This window comes from Odocoileus virginianus, chromosome 11 (assembly GCF_023699985.2).
Source record: "Odocoileus virginianus isolate 20LAN1187 ecotype Illinois chromosome 11, Ovbor_1.2, whole genome shotgun sequence".
NCBI lineage: Eukaryota > Metazoa > Chordata > Mammalia > Artiodactyla > Cervidae > Odocoileus > Odocoileus virginianus.
In genome coordinates this window covers 69,543,347-69,564,093 of record NC_069684.1, presented here as the reverse complement: position 1 = coordinate 69,564,093, position 20,747 = coordinate 69,543,347, and the positions used below count along the sequence as shown (strand labels likewise).

General features: G+C 43.4%; 1 protein-coding gene and 1 pseudogene across 1 annotated transcript; both read left to right on the top strand.

Annotated features, from left to right (window-relative positions):
* The first annotated feature begins 7,023 nt into the window (after positions 1-7,023).
* Positions 7,024-10,032, top strand: IL20 (interleukin 20). Its single transcript, XM_070473770.1, has 5 exons — positions 7,024-7,182; positions 7,467-7,532; positions 7,642-7,794; positions 8,438-8,512; positions 9,932-10,032. The coding sequence occupies exons 1-5, from the start codon at positions 7,024-7,026 to the stop codon at positions 10,007-10,009; spliced, it is 531 nt and encodes a 176-aa protein (XP_070329871.1). The 3' UTR covers positions 10,010-10,032.
* Positions 10,033-10,058: 26 nt separating this feature from the next.
* Positions 10,059-17,818, top strand: LOC110141877 (integral membrane protein 2C-like; annotated as a pseudogene).
* The last annotated feature ends 2,929 nt before the right edge of the window (positions 17,819-20,747 follow it).

The window sequence follows — 20,747 nt, the reverse complement described above, 5'->3', positions numbered from 1 at the left end:
TCTGTGTTCTGTGAGCATATGCCCTGTCCCCACAAAGAGGCTATAAAGCAGCCAAGGGCACGAGACATCCTGAGGCATCACTAATATTCACAGCATTCAGCAGTGTCTTGCAGATTGAAGTCATTTAGTTAGTACACGTTTATGAAAAGAATAATTTAAAATCTATTCTATTATACACAAAGAGTAATCAAAATCTACTCTTGTTTTTTATGATTTGCATAACTATGCATATATTAAAATCCTTCCTGGCAAATCAATGAGCCAGACAAGCAATGTAGGTTTTATTCTCCATTTTATTGATGAATCAGTGAATGCCTGAAATGTAAGGGCTGGTCTTGGGTCATTCAAGGTCACCCTGAAAGTTGTTGGTGAGAAAGTAAGTGTTAGAACTAGGTCTCTTGGTTCTCAATCCCATTTAGTCCAATCAACACCCTCTACATTCTTTCCATGGAAAATTTATTTCTTCTGCCAGAATTGTGATAGGAAAGCTTCTGTCGTTTTCAAGGGATGCTACCTACTGTTCATAATGGGTTAAAAAGTGTCATTTATTGGAAAGAATACTTGATTGATTCCAATGCTTAAATCTTTTACCAGCTAACTGACCTTGGGCAAGTTACTTACTTAGTCACTCTGAACCACAGTTTCTCCATTTGTGGAATGAAGGAATTGGACTAGATACACTTGAAGTCACTTCTAGCTCGAATACTCTAGGAGTGATATTGTGGCGGGGTCCCCCTGGGTTCCCCCCAAATTAAATGATGAAGTGCTTGCATTGCAGGCCACTGTCTTCTCTAAAGTTTCTAGGATTATATCAGCAGGCAGGGGTCAGCTTGCAAAGGGGAGAGACAATAAAACCCTATTTCACTTTTGTCCAACTTTGTAGTAATTTTTGTTACAACTTGAGTAGGTCATGTTCCAGAAGGTGTGGGAATAATTTGCAATTATTTGCAGTACTGAATCAACATATTCTTAGAATGGTATGATTAAAAATAAACGCTCCAGGAAAAAGTGAATTTCATTATATTGGGAAGTTTGAAAACCTTCTGATTTCAGAACTTGAGAGTGAGTTGCAACAGTTCCTTGCTTGCCTCACAAGCTCAGTAACAACACCCATCCTGTTTATCGCCTATGAAATGGGTCCTGAAGCAGCTGGCATTGCCTATGATAGAATGGAATTATCCCAGTGATTCAGAAATCCTTGGAGGGATGATGGGGAGTGCTCGAGTGAGAAAAATTCTGTTTTTGTGGCTTGGGCTCAGACAGATAAGATGGGGGTCTGTTCTTTCAACTGAACACATTGTCAGGTCTCCCCCTTGTACCTGGGGCCAGAAGTGGAACTGGGGATCCAATCCCCTGGCACGTTCCCACCACTTTCCCTGGGCCCCTTGTCCCTAAGAACATACAATTTAATGCAAAGGGCAATAAATGCCAATTAGGCCAATGTCTCCATCCTGCCACCAACTGTCTCCTTCATCTCCATGTTGACTCCCTGGGCCTTAGTATCTTCACATCAGTAATAACAGTAGAAAAAGATGCTGCTTTTTGATTAAGTCCTGCCATTTACTGGCTGGGGGAACTTGGGAAAACCAGTTAACTTCTAAACTTAAGTTTCTTCATCAGAAAGTTGGGTTATAACACCTTCCTTAAAAAGATAATAATTTACTCAACACACATTTATTAAATGCTTACCAGGAACTGGGCCCTATTCTAGGCATTTGTAATACAGCATCAGATAAGGCAGACAAAATTCTTACCATCAAAAACCTTATATTTCTTAGTGGAATTTTATGAGAATTACATAAGAATGAGTTTACATGTATTAGTTTATACATAATACATATTATATATTATGATTATAATGTCTAGAGCATTTAATACGTCAGCCCAGGTACTAGGCTTAGGATACTCTATATACAATTATCATTATAATAATAATTATTTGATCGAATCATATGACAAGGCGCATATCAGACCAGTCTTTTTTTATTTTTAATTTTTTTTATTGCTGTATAGTTGATTCACAATGTTGTGTTGGTTTCTGGTATACAGCAAAGCGATTCAGTATATTCCCTCTTCCCCCTTGACAACCAAGTCTGTTCTGTGAGTCTGTTTTGGTTTCATAGATAAGTTTATTTGTAATATCAGACCATCTTGACCTACACAGATGGAAATTGCATACGGTTCAGTCTAGCATGATTTTTACTATCCTTGATTCCCCCTTGTCCTAAACTACACATTTAATCAGCCTCCAAATATTTTTTAAAAATGTATTTAAATTCTCTCAAGTCCATCCACATCTCTCTGCTGCTGCTACTGGCTGAAGAAATCTCTCTGGGAGTACTTCAATTGCTGCATTCCCTGTCTCCAGTTTTACCTCCCTGAAATCGATTTTCTAGTGTCTCGAATTGTATTGCTCCTTGCTGAAAGCCCTTGTAACACCATGCTTTTGGATAAAGTCCCAACTCCTTAACATAACTAATTTTGCTTCTACCCTCCAACCAGCTTATCTTTCATTCTTGTATCCCCATCCTCCTCTCTCACTCTAATTTTAGGCTGTTTGGTAATTACTGATTAATTTGTACGTCTCCATTTTCAGGTTCAGCTAAGCCTAAGATCCTGTGGTTTTAGGCTACAGAATAAAGAAGGAATAACTTGAAATCAATATGTTAATTCAAAAGTCATCAAATTCCCTGGGCTATACATTAGGCATCTTTGCCGAGCACTTTCCAGGAGCCACTGGGTATTGGGACCATGAAGTTGAACAAGGTGCTCTCAAGCTAGTGGGAGATACAAATATATAACCAAAAAATTGCAATTCACTGTGCTAACTACAAAAGAAGTATACAAAATAAAGGTGAGCTCCACAGGTGGGAAGAAGGGATAAATTTTGCCTCGGTAAGTGGTGGTGTAGAGAGAGAAAAAGGTTAGGGTGAGGTAGAGGAAGTTTTTTTATAGCAGGTAAATTGAATTGGTGTTTGTGCAGAGTGCAGAATGGGATCTATTCAGCAGATTTTTAAAAGAATAAAGTATTCTGATATAGGAAAAGGACAGACTTCATTATTAAAGTCAATTGAGATTGCATGTGAATAAGTTGACTTATTCATTACAGGTAACTTAGGACAAAACAATTGGGTTCTTCATGGCTAATGAAAAGGAATTGACTGACAGGAGTACAACTTATATTTCCTGAATGTCTTGTTAGACTATGTTTCTCAATTTTACTCCAATCACAGTTATGGATGAGAAATTGTTTACTTAGCAACAAGGATGGAAAAACAGGCATAAACTCAAGAGATATATAGATTAGATATTCACACGTTTTCAACATTTATCAAGCCTTACAATGAAAAGTTATAGTCTTCATTTTCAAAGAACTTTAGGAAGACATTAAAAGGAGTTGTTCTGATCAAAGATAGACGAGCCAAGCATCATAATGACATTGAATGTCAGAACTGGAAAAGGTCTTATACATTATCTATTCTATTACTCTCATTTTACAAACTGAAATCCAGAAAGATAAAACTATATGCCCAAGTCTTCCTGTTAACTATGGAATCTCTGGACTTAAATACAGTACTTCAGAGTCTTAGATATTGAATAGGAAAACAAGTTGCAAAGGAATATATTATACTCTGTACCATTTTGAGAGTTTTCAAAGCACTGTTGGAGGGTTAATCTCAGGTGCCTTAGTTTAATTTTGCCTAGAGGTGTGGTCCTGCCTGATGGATTAGTCCTTGTCACAGAGGGCAACATTAGACTCTCACGTGCCAAAGAAAAATCTGCTATTGGAAGTCAGAGAAGAGAGAGACTGCTTTGGGCCAAAGCAGTTTAGGAATAAAGAATCGGGGTCCACTCTTCAGTGATAAATGGAGGGAAAATAGGGTAGCCGTTGTTGGAGAGAAATGGTGGGAATAGCAAAGGCAAAAGACAAGCAGCAGGAGTGAGGCCACAGTGTTTGGGGTGGGGGAGAAACCTGGTTGGGACACCTAGATTTAGAGGAGGGGAAAAGCACCTCTTGGAGTTCTCTTTCAGTTCTGTAACTCAGGGATCTTTTCTGTCCTGATTACCATTTTACCTTCCTTCTGGGAGGGAGCCAGAGAGAAAGAGGTATCCTTTAACTAATAACTATAACAAGTAATCCCCAAGAAGTGCTTCTTAGTGGAGGAAGGTGTTGAGGTAATCCGGCCTGCAATTAAATTGCCTCAGGCCAGGAGGAAGTACAGTGTCGCCAGAGAAATTCCAAGGGAGTTTTAGCCCTCACCTGCTGGAGCTGACTTCCTTCCTGTGACTTATATATACATAATTGGAAGCCTCTTAGCTTGAGACAGACTCCGAGGAGATTGCAGACAGCAGTCCTTCCTGAACTCAGGTGAGAGAGCGCCCTCTCTCTACACAATTCACACAGTTCTGGAGATGAGTCCAGTTCCCCCAGTCATCTACCCAGGCGTGTCCAGGGCCATGTCTAAAGAAGTCCTTTTCATTAGGACAAAATATCCTAGAGGATAGGGAGTTGTCATGTTTATCTTTGTACTCCACTATCTAGTATGACATTCAAGACAGTGGGTACTTAATAGAGGTTGATCAAATTATTGAATTGAACATATATTTACCACACACCTACTATGTTCAAGGTAACCAACATTATTCTGTTTTTGAATGATTTGATTCAAATCTTTTTGAAAAGAATTGATCACTTGCTAGATGCTAGGTCCACAAATCATGCATCATTTGTTTAAATGTCTAAACAAATTTCTGGGGTAAATTGAATTATCACCATTTTGGGGCTAAGAAAAGAAAACTCAAAGAGGTCAGTCAACTTGTCCAAGGTCACACAGATGGAGAGTGAGTAAGTCTTCCAGATTTACCTGTGACATTTTCAGTGAAAGTCTGATGTCCTGGACTCCCCTCAGTCTTGGGAAAATTGGGATAACCTACATTGGCGGGGATTTGTACAGCATGCATTTGGACTGTTTCCTAACCCAGAGTTCTCTCTGATACTTTGGGGTTTAGTTTGTTTATCCCCTTGTCCTGTATGTGGCAGTATCCCAAGTGAGCATGAAGTAAGTTATACCAAGCCTATTGTTTGGCACACAGGAAAAGATCAGTAAAACAGAAATAATTAACAGTGCGATGCCAAGCCACACTGGAGCCTAAGGTAAAGGGGAAGGATGTACACCCCTATACAGATGCTTTTATTATTTTGTGTATGTTATTTTTTCAAGACATTAAGGGAGTGGAAAATTATTGAAAATTTGAAAAGTAATTGTATTACAACTCACATTATTTTTAAGCTTAAATATGTTATTTATGTCCCTAACACAATTTATTATAATTTTACTTTTCTGGTTTTAAGGGAATAAACTCATCATTGATATTTTCATCATATATTTCTGGGAAAAACTAATCACTATTGATACACAGAAACATAGATACAGATATAGATACCTAAATAGATATAGATGGATGGATAAACACATATAAATGGCTCGATAGATCATATATAGATAGATATGAGCGCTTCCCTGTTTAGCTCAGCTGGTAAAGAATTTGTCTGCAATGCAGGAGACCCCGGTTCGATTCCCGGGTTGGGAAGATCCCCCGGAGAAGGGGCAGGCTATATCCCCTCCAGTATTCTTGAGCTTCACTGGTTGCTCAGTCAGTCAAGAATCTGCCTGTGATGCAGGAGGCCTTGGTTTGATTCCTGGGTTGAAAGATGCCCTGGAGGAGGGCATGGCAACCCACTCCAGTACTCTTGCCTGGAGAATCCTATGGACAGAGGAGCCTGCTGGGCTAGAGTCCCCGGGGTCACGAAGAGTCAGACAGGACAGGGCAACTAAGGCCGGCCCAGCTATTAGTTCTCATCTTCCCTGCTGGCTTGGATCCCAGCATGGCTCGGCATGGCACTGTCAGATTCTGTCTTTATTTAAATTGTAGATCTTTGTTCACCATGGACTTTTTTTTCATTAATTTTGCTACTGCATTAAAACATTCTTTATCTTGATTAAAGAGACTTTTGCCCCCTCCAGTTTTGTGCCTGAGATGAGTGCTTCACTCTCCCCTTCCTAATCTCAGCCCATTATTATCTTAACACTCAGCAAGTTCTATAAAATGCCCTCTTACAGAGCAAGCTTCGCCTCAAGAAGAATGTGTTCCTTCCCGCCTTTTCCCTCTTGATCCTGAACCTGAGTTACAAGGTTAGGAAAGCCTATCTCTTGGATTAGCTCCAGGTGTGCCTGACTACAGTCTTCCTGCAGAGGGCGTGGGGGAGTCCAGTCACCCCTGGAGGGCGGAGATGCGTTAGGTGGAATTAGGCTGATTACCCATCAGAACTTGTCTTTCCCTGGCAGGATTATTATGAAATCATTGACTTTCTACCTGGCTTCTGGGCTGAAATAAATCTACCATCCCCAATCAACTTGATCTCAGACAAATGTCAGGTAGAGCGAAGTTCCTCTCCCTGGGGATGGCCATAAAAATCCAGACAATTTCCCTCAAATGCTTTTGGTGGCTCAGCAACAGCTTCTATGTGGTTGTTTTCCCCCAGTTTCTCTGTGGGTCTAAGGGGAGGAGAAGGGTGAGTTACACTGGCATTCTGGAAAGGAAGACTATATACGTCAGTTCGCCAAAACAAGTTTTGACATTATCCCTGAGATGTCATCTACGTCTACTCACTGCAAGCGCCTGTTGCTCCAGGCTTTACCTGCTGGGCAGTGACGATGGGGCTGGGAGGGGGACAAAATAAAGGGACCAGGACCTGTAGCACCAATCCATAGGCAGGCTCTGAACAGGCACCTGAAGGAGTCTCTTCTGGGAGGCTCACGGTCTTTCTTAGTAAGTTGAATGAATGGGCCAGACCATCTGAAGTTAGATGAAGCTATTGAGTTTCTCCAGGGGCATGTGGGATGGGAGAGGGAAGTCCTCAGTGGTGGGATTGGCTTATTAAGGGCTGGGATGGGGGAATCGGTAAGTCAGGCTCTTTCCTTTGAATTCTTAGCTCCTGTGGTCTCCAGATTCTGGCACAAAATGAGAGGTTCTGGTCTTCCCCTCTGCCTTCTTTCTGCTGTGTTTTATCTCTTCTGGACATCTTCTGCTGGGCTAAAAACACTGCATTTGGGAAGCTGTGTGATCACCACAAATCTTCACGGAATTCGAAGTGGATTTTCAGAGATTCGGGACAGTGTGGTATGTGAGGGAGGCACCCCCCCCCTTTACCTTGTGATTGCCTCCCCACTTTTCTACTTGTTTTTATCTGTCCTCCAGCAGGGTGGTCACAAAAAGAAGCAGGTTGGGGGCTCCTTACCAGGAGGATATGTTCCCAGGAAGTATCTGGTTCATAATGTAAAAGTGTTTTGGAGAGGGACTCTGCCCACTGGGTCATGGCACAGAGCGGATGGGAGATTTTGATGTCTAGGATCCTGGTGGGAATCACTGACCTGAACTTTCTTACCTTGCCCTCTTCTGTTTAGCAAGCCAAAGATGAAATCATTGACATCAGAATCTTGAGGAAGACTCAGTCTTTGCAAGGCACAAAGGTATGTGTTTGGGTCATAAGAATTCTGGGAGGAAATATGAGTTGGGGGCATCCTCATTGACCTTGTCCCTGGACACCCTGCCCTCATAACACACCAGTCTTCTTTGTAGCCTGCAGATCGGTGCTGCCTCCTCCATCATATACTGAGACTCTACCTGGACAGGGTATTCAAAAACTATCAACCCCCTGACCACCATATCTTCCGGAAGGTCAGCCGTCTCGCCAACTCTCTTCTCACCATCAAGAAGGACCTCCGGCTCTGTGTGAGTAAGGGTCTTGGGTAAAAGTATCCACCTCAGCACATAACTTAGTAATCAGGCTCATCTTAGACCCATTTAATGGATGGAAAAACTGAGTTCGAAAGTTCTAAAATAATCTGTGTTGAGCTATGGGACTAGGTAATAAGAACTCAGTTATATTGACTTTGGGATACATGCTCTATGCAAAATGTCTAAAGAACTATAAAGTGCTGGCTCTTTGATGTCACTATAATCATCACTATATGTGAATGAAATTGTGGTTCTTCTGTGAGTTATCCTATGGTGTTTTAGGGCATCTTGAGTCCAGGCAGCTAATCAGCAGACCACCAGACTCAATCTCAAGATAGGACCTCAGAATCCAATTCGCTCTGTGGGAGGGGACTAGATTCAAACGGGGCGGGGGTGCAGGCCGGATGGGATACAGCGATCACAAACTCCTGCAGTGCTGCCTGTTTCTAAGCAGAAGCTCTATATTTGAGCCTAAAACGCTGGCTTCCTTTTCTAGCTGATGTACACTTTAGTGATGCCAAATAAGGAGGTATGAAAAGATTTCTATAGGTGGAAAGAACAGAACTCCCACCTACTTCATGTCAATGGCAGAAAATTGCAATCTTTAAAATCTAGCATTCTTTGGTATTCTTTTCAGCATGCCCATATGTCATGCCCTTGTGGAGAAGAAGCAGCGGAGAAGTACAGCCAGATTCTGAGTCACTTTGAAGAGGTATATGCAATTTTGGCCTTGGCTGGGATGAGTGTGTTTTTAGAACTGAGATCATAGATGGGTGGGATGGATATTCATACTCAAAAGAAATCCTATAGCCCTCAGGTTAGTGGCCCTCTGAGGGCACGTGGACTATCCATCTGCTTTAATGGGTATCCCAAGGGATACCCGTGCAGGCTTTGGAAGGGTGCTGTCTCTGGAAGACTCTCTGGGAATCAAGAGGGAATAGCTATGATTCCATCAAGTCACCCCAGAGACACCTGGACCTTTCAGCTGCACAGATAAGAGGCATTAGTTTTCCACATTCACTCACACACGTGTGCATGCTAAGCTGCTTCAGTCATGTCCGACTCTTTGCGACCCTGTGGACTGTAGCCCACCAGGCTCCTCTGTCCATGGGTTTCTCCAGGCAAGAATACCTGAGTGGGTTGCCATGCCCTCCTCCAGGGGTCTTCCTGTCCCAGGGGTCGAACCCTCATCTCCTGCGTCTCCTGTATTGCAGGCAGAGTCTTACTGCTGAGCCACCGGGGAAGCCCTCACACACATGTACATGCCTTCAAAAACAGTCATTCACCATTTCACAAACGCTTTTGCCATGCTGTTTCTCACCTCAAAGCCTTCGCACCTCTGTCGGGAAGACTGGAGTTTGCTGCACACTCTACTCATCCTTTAGGACTCAGCCTAGGTATTACCTGCTCATCCTTTAGGACTCAGCCAAGGTATCGCCTCCAGGAAGGCACTGGCTACTTCTCTGAGAATGAAGTGCCCCCCTGTTGTCCTGAGGGCACCTCGTTAGTTATTCACCACACTGCATTTTAACTGCCTGCTTCTGCTCGTCTCCTTTACATGACTGTGAATTCCCTGTGGGTAGTGATGGCACCATTTATCCCTGAATCCCTAGTCAGTCCAGTGCTTAGCACAGTAAATATTTGTTCAGTGGGAGGATGCACAGTAGGCAATCCCTAAACACACACACACACAGAGAAACACATATTTTTCTTTTAAAAGCAGCTTTACTCTCTGTGATTCAAGAGGCTTGGGTTGCAGTCCCAATTCTGCTACTCTTCTGGGCCTCAGTTTCCCTATGTAAGACTAGTGTGACTGCTGCTGCTAAGTCACTTCAGTCGTGTCCGACTCTGTGCAACCCCATAGATGGCAGCTCACCAGGCTCCCCCGTCCATGGCATTTTCCAGGCAAGAGTACTGGAGTGGGTTGCCATTGCCTTCTCTGCTAGTGTGACTAGACTCCCTGATTTTCCCTCCTCTTGTGAGATCTTGAGGTTCCTTTCAAGCTCTTCATTTTGAAAATATGCTCCATTTATAATCCTACCAGGGACCTACCAGGGAAAGGAGAGGATTAAACTCGGAGCCCATGTTGTCTCTCTACAAGTTGCTCACCTCTTTACTTTGTGTCTTCCAGCTTCCACCTCAGGCAGCGGTGGTGAAGGCTTTGGGGGAGCTAGACATTCTCCTGCAATGGCTGGAAGAGGCGGACTAGGATGAAAGACATGCTGCTGAGAGTATTCTGGGCTCAGTCTCCAGGACCCATGGAGGTATGACCCCGAACCACTGTCTCTTTGTTGTGTAATTTAGTGCTGGTCACCATGTACATTATCTATTTATTATTTGTTTCCTTATTGTGGTTATTAGTGTTTCTGCTCTCAATTAAAGAAACGCAATACCAAAGAATGTTCAAACTACTGCACTATTGCACTCATCTCACATGTTAGCAAAGTAATGCTCAAAATTCTCCAAGCCAGTCTTCAACAGTACGTGAACCAAGAACTTCCAGATGTTCAAGCTGGATTGAGTAAAGGCAGAGGAACCAGAGATCAAATTGCCAACATCTGTTGGATCATCGAAAAAGCAAGAGAGTTTCAGAGAAACATCTACTTCTGCTTTATTGACTACGCCAAAGCCTTTGACTGTGTGGATCACAACAAACTATGGAAAATTCTTAAAGAGATGGGAATACCAGACCACCCTACCTGCCTCTTGAGAAATGTGTATGCAGGTCAAGAAGCAACAGCTAGAACTGGACATGAAACAACAGACTGGTTCCAAATAGGGAAAGGAGTACGGCAAGGTTGTATATTATCACCCTGCTTATTTAACTTATATGCAGAGTATATCATGAGAAATGCCAGGCTGGCTGACCCACAAATTGGAATCAAGATTGCCGGGAGAAATATCAATAACCTCAGATATGCAGATGACACCACCCTTATGGCAGAAAGTGAAGAAGAACTAAAGGGCCTCTTGATGAAAGTGAAAGAGGAGAGTGAAAAAGTTGGCTTAAAGCTCAACATTCAGAAAACAAAGATCATGCCATCTAGTCCCATTACTTCATGGCAAATAGATGGGGAGACAGTGGAAACAGCAAGAGACTTTATTTTGGGGGGCTCCAAAATCACTGCAGATGGTGACTGCAGCCTTGAAATTAAAAGATGTTTGCACCTTGGAAGAAGAGCTATGACCAACCTAGACAGCATATTAAAAAGCAGAGACATTACTTTGCTAACAAAGGTCTACATAGTCAAAGCTATGGCTTTTGCAGTAGTCATGTCTGGATGTGAGAGTTGGACTATAAAGAAAGCTGAGCGCCAAAGAATTGATGCTTTTAAACTGTGGTGTTGGAGAAGACTTTTGAGAGTCCCTTGGACTGCAAGGAGATCCAACCAGTCCACCCTAAAGGAAATCAGTCCTGAGTATTCATTGGAAGGACTGATGCTGAAGCTGAAACTCCAGTACTTTGGCCACCTGATGGGAAGAAGTGACTCATTGGAAAAGACCCTGATGCTGGGAAAGATTGAAGGCAGGAAGGAGAAGGGGACAGCAGAGAATGAGATGGTTGGATGGCATCACTGACTTGATGGACATGAGTTTGAGCAAGCTCCAGGAGTTGGTGATGGACAGGGAAGCCTGGTGTGCTGCAGTCCATGGGCTCGCAGAGAGTTGGACAGGACTGTTTAGTCGGAGCGACTAAACAGAACTGAACTCTTAATCTGGATCATGGTTTTATAAGATTTTAGTAACATCTTTTCTACTGTTAGTTGTATTTATTAGTGAATGCATTTATTTATTTTTTCTATTTAACTTATTTATTTTTATATTTGAACATGAGACTTTTAAAAAACGATTACAGATTATATTTATAAGCTGACTAGAGCAGGTTTTTCATAGAGTGAACAAACTGTCAATTCTAGAGGAGTGGCTAGAATTTTATTAAATTAAGGACATATTTACTGACCACCAGTGTTCTGTGAGATATTTAAAACTGAACCAATGGCTACTAAGTGTGGGTTGTGGAAGAAGGAATTTTGATGTGAAGTTACAGGCTTGTGTTACAATTACTGATCACCCCCACTCAACTCCTAGACCCCAGACTTAGCTATGGAATCCTGTGTGGCCAGGATATATTTTTATGAATAAAGTTTTCTTTGTATAAAATCTGCTTGGAGTTTGAGAATGCTTCAGGAGTGGAAACAATGGTTTCCACTGGGATTGAGCTTGGTGGGATGGGTTTCTAAAGGCATGAGCTTGAGTCTCATATGACCCAGGGACCTCTTGCTCCTTTGGGGCAGGAAGTTGCCTGTGGGAACCCAGGCCTTCTCTCCGCTGCCGAATGCACACCCAGTTTTGCCTCCTAACTCACCGGCAGCTCTGATTCCTCCACACGAGGGGCTGTGAGGGGATGGGGCATCAGCCTGCCCTGTCTCTTCCTCCCTGGCACTGAGCACACTTCTCTGCACTCCTGCTTTCTCTCTCATTTCAGGCTCTCATACTTTTGTGTCAGAGGTTTTAGTTACACAAATTACAATGGGCAGGAGGTTCTATTGTAAGGGTTAAGAACACATAGGTGCAAAGTGGCCTGCCCAGGGAGGTGTGTGCGCGCTCTTTGAAGGCCCGTCCATTTTGGATTCTGGCCAGCCCCACTTGGGTTGTTCCTGGATCAAATCTTTGTGTTTGGAACCAACTACTAAGTTGGTGTTCTCGGTCCAGGCCCCTTTCATGCTGAGCTTCCCTGGGCTCGAAGGAGCCAAAACTCTGGCCGGGGCCGCTTGCCTCCTCCCTCTCTAACTCATTCTGAGCCGCGTCTCAGCCCAGCAGTTTACCTGGCTCAGTTTCAGAAACAGCAGACTAGTGCTCCCGTAGTGAGCTTCTTTGCTGCCTCTGCTCCCAGCCCTATCCCAGGCCCTGATGAGACTTAAAGAACTTTATTTTTTCTCATTATTAAGTGACAACTATCTGGTGGAGGAAATTTGGAAAATACAAAGAAGCACAGAAAAGAAAATTAAAATCACTCATAATCTTATCACCCACAGATAACAAGTCTGAAATATTTAGGTATGTTTTTTCTACATCTTTTTTTATTGGATTCAAATCATGATTCACCTCTCATTACCTGAGTGGTTTGGGCTGTAAAACTTAACCTTCTTGGAATTTAATTTCTTCTTCTGGAAAACAAGTTGATAACATCAACATTTCAGGGTGATGGAAGAAATGGTTCTTTACATTCCTTTAAAACAGGGCATTTTCTGTTTTTATATCCTCATTATGATCACCCTTCTCCTATCAGAATTTCTTGTTGCCCCTCCTCTGGTTTCCCTGACCAGTCTGACCAACAACTCAGCTTTGGCTCTCACGGAATAGTTGAGAAGGAGACTTCACTGAACTCAGTGTAAAATGAGAACCAATACCTCCAAGAGAGGGCTTCCCTGGTGGCTCAGATGGTAAAGAGTCTGCCTGCAGTGTTGGAGACCCAGGTTCAATTCCTGGGTCAGGAAGATCCCCAGAGAAGGAAATTGCAAACCACTCCAGTATTCTTGCCTGGAGAATCCCATGGATGGACTAGCCTGGTGGGCTCCAAACAGCTGGACACAACTGAATGACTAACATTACTACCTCTAAGAGATACTTGATGGCAAAGAGGAGGCTAGTTTTATCTGCCAAGTGTGTCTTTCAGATGGGCATGTCTCAGGTTGACCTACAGAGCTGAGGATGAAATTCCTCCATTTGTTTCCTAAGAAGCATTTCTGACTCTTCTGAAAGTCTGGGCCATGGGAAGCCTTGGTCTTTTGGAATTCCATGTTACCGTGTGACCACTCCTTACCTGTCTATTCCTCTCCCCTGCAGGACCCATTTCCTCCTCTAAGCTATTTTTCTGGTGACCGCTTGACCTATTACAGGACCAACAATGGGGAATACAGCAGTGGAGAGTCAAGTCAGTTTGGGGACATGAAGGCGGGCCTTTAAGGGACAGACTCTAAAGAATAGTTTGCAATTGTCACTTTCAATTCATTAAATTAAAATTAGACAGTTAAAATCATTGCTGTCATTTACTAAGTACTTATGTGCCAGTCACTGTACTGGAAACTTCACATACATTATCTTATTTAATACTTAAAATGCTGTCTTATTTAATCCTTAAACCTGTGAGATAGGTTATTATTACCAGTTTGCAAGCGAAAACATGTGCAAAGGTGATAAGTAATTTGTGTAAGGGCAGAACAAAACGTTGAATACAGACACCCTGATACCACAGCCCTATATGGCTTCCCACTCTATATGCCACTTCTTTCCCAACAGTGGCATCTTGTGTTCAGAAGCTCAGTAGTGAAGAATAATAAGTTTGGGCTTCAGAAAGATACGAGTGAAAATCCTGACTCAGAAACTCACTATCTCGGACAAGTGACATAGCTATCCTTAGTATTAACTTAGTTTCCTTATCTGAAAAGTAGGATTATACTACTTAATGCTGGGTTGATGTGAAGACTAAACAAGATCATCATATCTAACTTATACAAGCACATCTTAAGTATCAGGTATTGTTCTAAGTGTGTTACAAGCGCCCATTCATTTAATTCACACAAGAGCATGATGAGATAGGTGCTACTGTTATTCTCATTTTATGGATGAGGAAACTAAAGACCAGAAAGGTAAAATATCTTGTTCAAGTTGTTCAAGTTCACAGCAAATATTTCTGAAGGTTAAATATGAAGAGAGATGGCAGCCGAGAGAACCATGCATTTAACCACTTTGCTTTGCTAGCTGACTGGAATGTCCAGTACGTAGAGGCTCTGGCTGTAGCAGTGGTTCTACCTGGAGAGGAAAGTGATGAGCCTTCCTTCCAAGCTATTAACTTCCTGGTGTCACTTACCTCTATGACATCTTTACCGAACTTCATTTTCCTATGCATCTGAACCTTGTCTCCTCAATAAGTAGAATAAGTTCCTTTGGAAATGATAGGATTGACCTGTCAGTTCTGATTACTTTAAGCTCTTAGACCTTGGATTAAGAATCTTAGACCACTCTACTTCTCTGGGCCTCAGTTTCTGCTGAGAGAGTGCATATAAAGATGGACAATGGCTAAACTATGTATAAAAGTAGAACTCTGATCCACAGTCTGCAGCACCCAGCCCAGAAAACCAACCCATTATCTGCAGTAAGCAGCCTACAGAGCTGGTCTGCTATCTGTAAGTTAGACTTGTATGAAATCAGACCACAATCTCTAGCAACCAGCCCATGAAGGCAAACGATAACTCTTGTAGCCACTGGATCCAGATGGCCAGGACTTGATTAAAAACTGGCAACTTCCTCAATTTTTGTCCCTGTTTCTAACCTAGCATGAGCCGGAAAAAGCCAAATAATGTATCCTTAACCAATCACATGGGGAATCCCAGGGACGGTGGAGCCTGGTGGGCTGCCGTCTATGGGGTTGCATAGAGTTGGACACGACTGGAGTGACTTAGCAGCAGCAGCAGCAGCAGCAACCAATCACATAGGATGTTCTGCTTCTAGTTAGCCTACGGATGGCCCCTCATGTCAACAACGTCCAGTCAAGGCATGCCTGACAAGTTCCTTGTTTTCTCCTGTAATGATTTCCCACTTCTGCAGGCTTTTGTCGTTCAGTTGCTCAGTTGTGTCCAACTCTTAAGAGTCTCTGCCGAAACATGTCATGGTGGCTGATTCTCTTTCTATAACAAGCTCTGAATAAATAGCTTTGCTTGTTCTCTTTTGGTTGGTCTTCATTTATTCCACACTGTAAAATGAAATAAAAGAGTTGGGACAGATGATTCTGAATTCTAGAATCTGGATGTGCTAAATCTGTCTCAGAAGATCAGATTTAGCTGCTGCTGCCTTCATGACTGGAAGGGGTTTGTATGGTTCCTGTGTCACCAGCTTTGGATTCAGAATTTGAAGTAAGCATATCGATTAGAAATACCTAGGTGATGTCAGTGAAACTGGGCAAGGCTTCCCTCTGATGGAGGGGTGGGCTCAGAAGGCAGAGCATCTCCTAGAGCTAGGAATGAGATTCAGCTGCAGGGTGACTCAAAGAATAAAAAAAGTCTGCTGAACCTTTCATTTCTACCATGCCCTGGGATTGCCCCAACTTATTTTCAAGGACTCAGGTCTTCTCCAACATGGTCCAGTGTAACTTTGTCTGCCCATTTCTCTTCCATACAGATGGAGAATGAATGGACCATTCCCCTGCAGGACTCTTAAGTTCCTGCAGGACAGGACTGTGTTAAAAAAACCTACCTTATCTCAGCACAGTATAAAATTACATTATTGATGAGGACTAAATTCAAAAGCAGGCGAATGGAATGAATGTGTCTTTAAAAGTTTAATAAAAAAAAGAAACTGCTTTTTCTATGTTTGTGGCCCTCAGCCAATTTTTTCATGAATTAACAGCTTTGGTTTTTGCTAGAAAATAGATAACCCACCTGCAGATTGGGCCTTGCTAACAGGAGGCAGCAGAACAACAACTGGTAAAATGAACTAATAGAGTCACTCCTGATTCACTGGAAGATTGGGAGGAGAACAGGTGACACTGGTTCAGCCCCGCTGTCAGGAGCATGGTGAGTCAGTTGCTTAACGGGAAGAAGGCAGGACTCAGAGGCCTGGAGGCAGGAAGCTGTGGCTTACAACCAGAGTGCTAATACCTTTCAGAGTACATTCTTTGAACATTAGAGGTGGGAGAGGACTTACAGATCACTTTACAGGGTAGCTGGGTTCAGAGAGGAAAGTGACTTGCTTAAGGTTACACAGAGAGTTATGGCAGAGTTGACATTAAAGCTCAGGTCCCTGTACTTCCAGGACCACTACATCTCAGTTCAGTTTAAGAAGAAATAAAAATAACCCAGATTGGAAATGAAGTCAGTCTTTATGCACAGATGACTGGCTCATCTAGGCAGAAATATCCAATGGACTTACAAAAAGCTAGTAGAATAAGAAAGTTTTGTTTGACAGCAGGCTACAAGGCAAGATCAGTATTTCCATATACCAGCAACATTCAATTGGAACTTGAAATAAAAAAAAAAAAACTACTATTTACAATAGCATCAAAAAGTAGGAAATCCTTGAGGATAAATCAAGAACAAAAGATGTAGAAGGGGACCCAAACTTCCCCTGCCTGCGGAGAGCCAGAGCGCTGTGGTACAGATAGGGGCTGAGAGGGAGAGCGGCTGCCAACAGAGGGTGCAGGGCGGACGCACGGCCCACGCAACCGTGGTGAAGATCCGCTTCCAACCTATGGTGGCCCTCATCAAGGCCGGCAAGACTGACAAGGCTTCAGCCTCAGTCTCCACCCTGGTGCCCGCCCTGGGCGCTGAGATCCTGCTGACCCTGGCTGGGGAGAAGCCCTTGGGAGGAGCGCCCTCTCATCATCCCTACAAGACGCAGGGGCTCTGTCCATGGGCATGGACCTGCTGCTCATGGGCCTGGTGTTCGCCTCCGTCCACATCTACAGATCCTTCTTTCTCGTTCACCTGGCCCGAGACAACTTCTTCCACTGCGGGGTCCTCTAGGAGGCTTCCCTGTCCTCCCGGGTCCGCACTCGCATGGAGCTGGAAGAGGACGGAAGATCTAACTGGAGGAGAGGAACCGCGATGGCATCAACGTGCCCGTGCCCTGGTTTGGGGACATCCTCCACGATTCCAGCAGGGGCTTACTGTCTATCACGACTTCTCCCTGGACAGGAGCCACTTCATTGTTCAACACTACCAACCGGCTGCCCCCTTGCAATTTCTGGGAGTTCCTGGTGAGAAAGTGCAGAGGAGCACCTACCTCCTGCAGGCACACGTCACCCCGGAGGAGATGGTGGTCACAGAGCACGTCAGCGACAAGAGGCCTTGGCCTCCTTTGTCTCCCACCTGTTTGTAGCAGGAAGGACACCTACCGGCGGTGGCGCCGGGTCACCCGGAAGTGGAAGTACAAACGAGGGGCCAACAACGGCAACGCCCCCCCACCCCCCGCCATTTTGAGAGTTTCTGGGTGCGGAGACAATAGGGTGAGGGTGGTGTGAAACCCGCCCCGGCCTCCAGGCTTGCCCCGGCCCTCTCTCATTTTCCCTGGAGGCCGCTCCCTGGCTCTCCTTCCCCTCACTTAGCTCGTGCTTTGGACACCTTCCCCTAGATGGGATGTGTGTCCCCGTTTCTCTCCAGCCCTGCTCTCCGCCCTGTACCACAGCTCTGACGTCTCAAGGCCACCACCTCTGCCGACCTCTCAGGCCTGGGGCGTGAGTGGGGCGCCCCAAAATGGTTTATGTGACCCTCATCTTGAGGTCAGGTGACCGGGGTCCTGACTGGCAGCCAAAGGAGAATTGGCCGGAAGTACGAGGCCTGTCTGGGTGTTGGGGTGGGGACAGGGAGTGGGTTCAGGGATGTCTGCACAGCTGGGAGAGTCCTGAAAGGCTCCTTGCCAAACACACTTCCTCGCCAGTGCTGACTCCAGGGCCTGAGCTGAGGATGGAGGGAATGTGCCCAGAAATGGCGCTCCCCACCCGCTCCTCCAGAGCCCAGGGTCGGTGGTTGTCCTGGGGATCTCTCCACGACTCGTGCCAGTGCCTTCAGCCCACCAGTGGGAATCTGAGTTTGGGGGTGGGGCGGGGTGGGATGAGTCTGTCAAGCACAATCAGTTTCCCAGTGGAACCAAAGAAGGAAGGAGTCGGGGCTGGAAGGGCAGGCGCTCAAGGAGGATGCCCGAACCCGCAGCCACAGAGGAACAGCTTGGGGGGGAGCGGTTCTCTTTTCATCCTGTCTCCTGGCCCCTGGGCGAGATGAGCAGGGAGAAGGGAGGGGAGTGCAGGTCCTGCTGAGGGGTGGGGCTCCCTGCCTTCCAGCTCAGGGCTGTTTTGGAAGATACCTGGGGGAAGGAGAGGAAGAGCCATCTGGTACTTGTGCACCCAGCCTCCTCTTTGTTATAAAATTCCGGCCCCCTCTGCTTTGGGGCAGTGCAGCATTATTTCCTTTTCCCTCTCACTTTTGCATATTTTTACTGGTCATTTCACATGTTAATCATTCTCAGTCCTGAGCCCTGAAGAGGAGGGCTCCCATTTCTCCTGTCAGACTTCAGTGCTCTCTGGAGATGAAACTGTTAAATGTTTTGTATATTTTCTCAATCAGATCTCGTTTCAGAAGTGTTTGTAGAACAATAAAAACTTTTGATTTCTGGAAAAAAAAAAGAAAGATGTAAAAGAGTTCTATACTGAAAACTGTAAATCATTGCTGGCAAAATGAAAGATTAGCTAAATAATGGAGGAATTTCCCTGATGGTCCACACACCCAGTGCAGGCCGCCTGGGATGGATCACTGGATCCCACATGCTGCAAGGAAGAACGAAGATTCCCTGTGCCACAACTAAGAGACCTGGCACAAGCAAATAAATAAAGCAATATTTAAATATTTAAAAATAATAAATAATGGAGAGATACACCATATTCTTAGGTCTTGATAATTACTAAGATGCTAATTCTCCCCAAATTGATCTATATATTCAATGCAATCAGTATAAAAATTTCAGTAGCCTTTTTTTTAAGGTAGAAGCTGACAAGTTCACTTTAAAATTCATACTAAAATGCAACAAACTTAAAATAATAAAAATAACTGAAAAAGAGCAAAATTGGAGGATTAATATTATTAGGTTTGAAGACATATAAAGCCATGGCAATCAAGAGAGTGTGGTTCTGGTGTAAAAATAGATGAATAGAGTAGAATGGAAAGTCCAGAAAAAGACCTACACATCTGATTTTCAACAACAGTGCAGAAGCAATTTAGTGGAGATAGAATAATCTTTCAAGAAATGGTGGTAAAATAATTGGATATTGTATAGAAAAAAATCAACTTGGACCTTTATTTTATGTATACAAGTTAACTCAAAATGGATCATCAATCTAAATGCACAATCTACAATTATAAAACTTCTCAAAGAAAACCTGAGGGGAAAACCTTCATAACTTTGAGTTAGCCAAAGATTTCCTAGATACAAAACCAAAAGCAGAATCCACAAAAAGCCAAATTGGCAGGTTAGACTTAATTAAAGTTAAATGCTTCTGCCCTTTAAAAGATGCCTAAGAAAATGAAAAGACATCCCACAGTCTGGGAGTAAATATTTGCAAATCCCTGTATATAATAAAGAATGTGTGACCAAAAAATATAGAGAATACTCAAAACTCAATTATAAGGAAGCAACCCAATTAAACACTGAGCACAAAATTTGAACAGACACAAAAGAAGATAAATATAGGTAAAAAAGACGCACATGAGAAGATCATAATATTGTCTTTCGTTAAGTATAAATTAAAACCACAGTGAGATACCACATCATACTTATTGGAATGGTTAAAAAAAAAAATTGACCACATCAGGTGCTAGGGGAAGGTGTGGAAAACTGAAACTCATGTGGGCTGTTGGGAATGTAAAATGATACAACCACTTTGAAGATAGTTTGGCAGTTTCTCAAAAAACTGAAGAAATAGCTGCCATATGACCCAGTTATTCCATTCCTAGGTATTTATCCAAGAGAAAAGAAAATATATGTTCATGAAAAGACTTGCACATAAACGTTTTATGAAAGGTTTATTTTTAATAGCCCCAAATTTGAAACAACTAAATGTCTACCAACAAGTGAATGGTTAAACTATGATGAATATGTTCGTTATCTTGGTGATGATTTCCAGTTGCATACATATGCCAAAACTTATCAAATTGTACATTTTAAATATGTGCAGTTTATTGCATGCCAATTGTGTATCAGTAAAGTTCTTCAAAAACAGTTCAATTCGAGGTAATTTCTCTTTCTAGGCCTCGTGGAGATTGTTGTTGCTGTTTAGTCACTAAGTTTCCCACAGACTGTATGTAGCCCACCAGGCTCCTCTGTCCGTGGAATTTCCCAGGAAAGAATACTGGAGTGGGTTGCCATTTCCTTCTGCAGGGGATCGTCCCAGATCAGGGATT

Bases quoted from the DNA above. Each gene is read 5' to 3' on its own strand.
- IL20 (XM_070473770.1), top strand. From the start codon at position 7,024: ATGAGAGGTTCTGGTCTTCCCCTCTGCCTTCTTTCTGCTGTGTTTTAT. The intron at 7,183-7,466 runs GTATGTGAGGGA...TCTTCTGTTTAG, and splicing joins CAGAGATTCGGGACAGTGTG to CAAGCCAAAGATGAAATCAT. The intron at 7,795-8,437 runs GTGAGTAAGGGT...TATTCTTTTCAG, and splicing joins AGAAGGACCTCCGGCTCTGT to CATGCCCATATGTCATGCCC.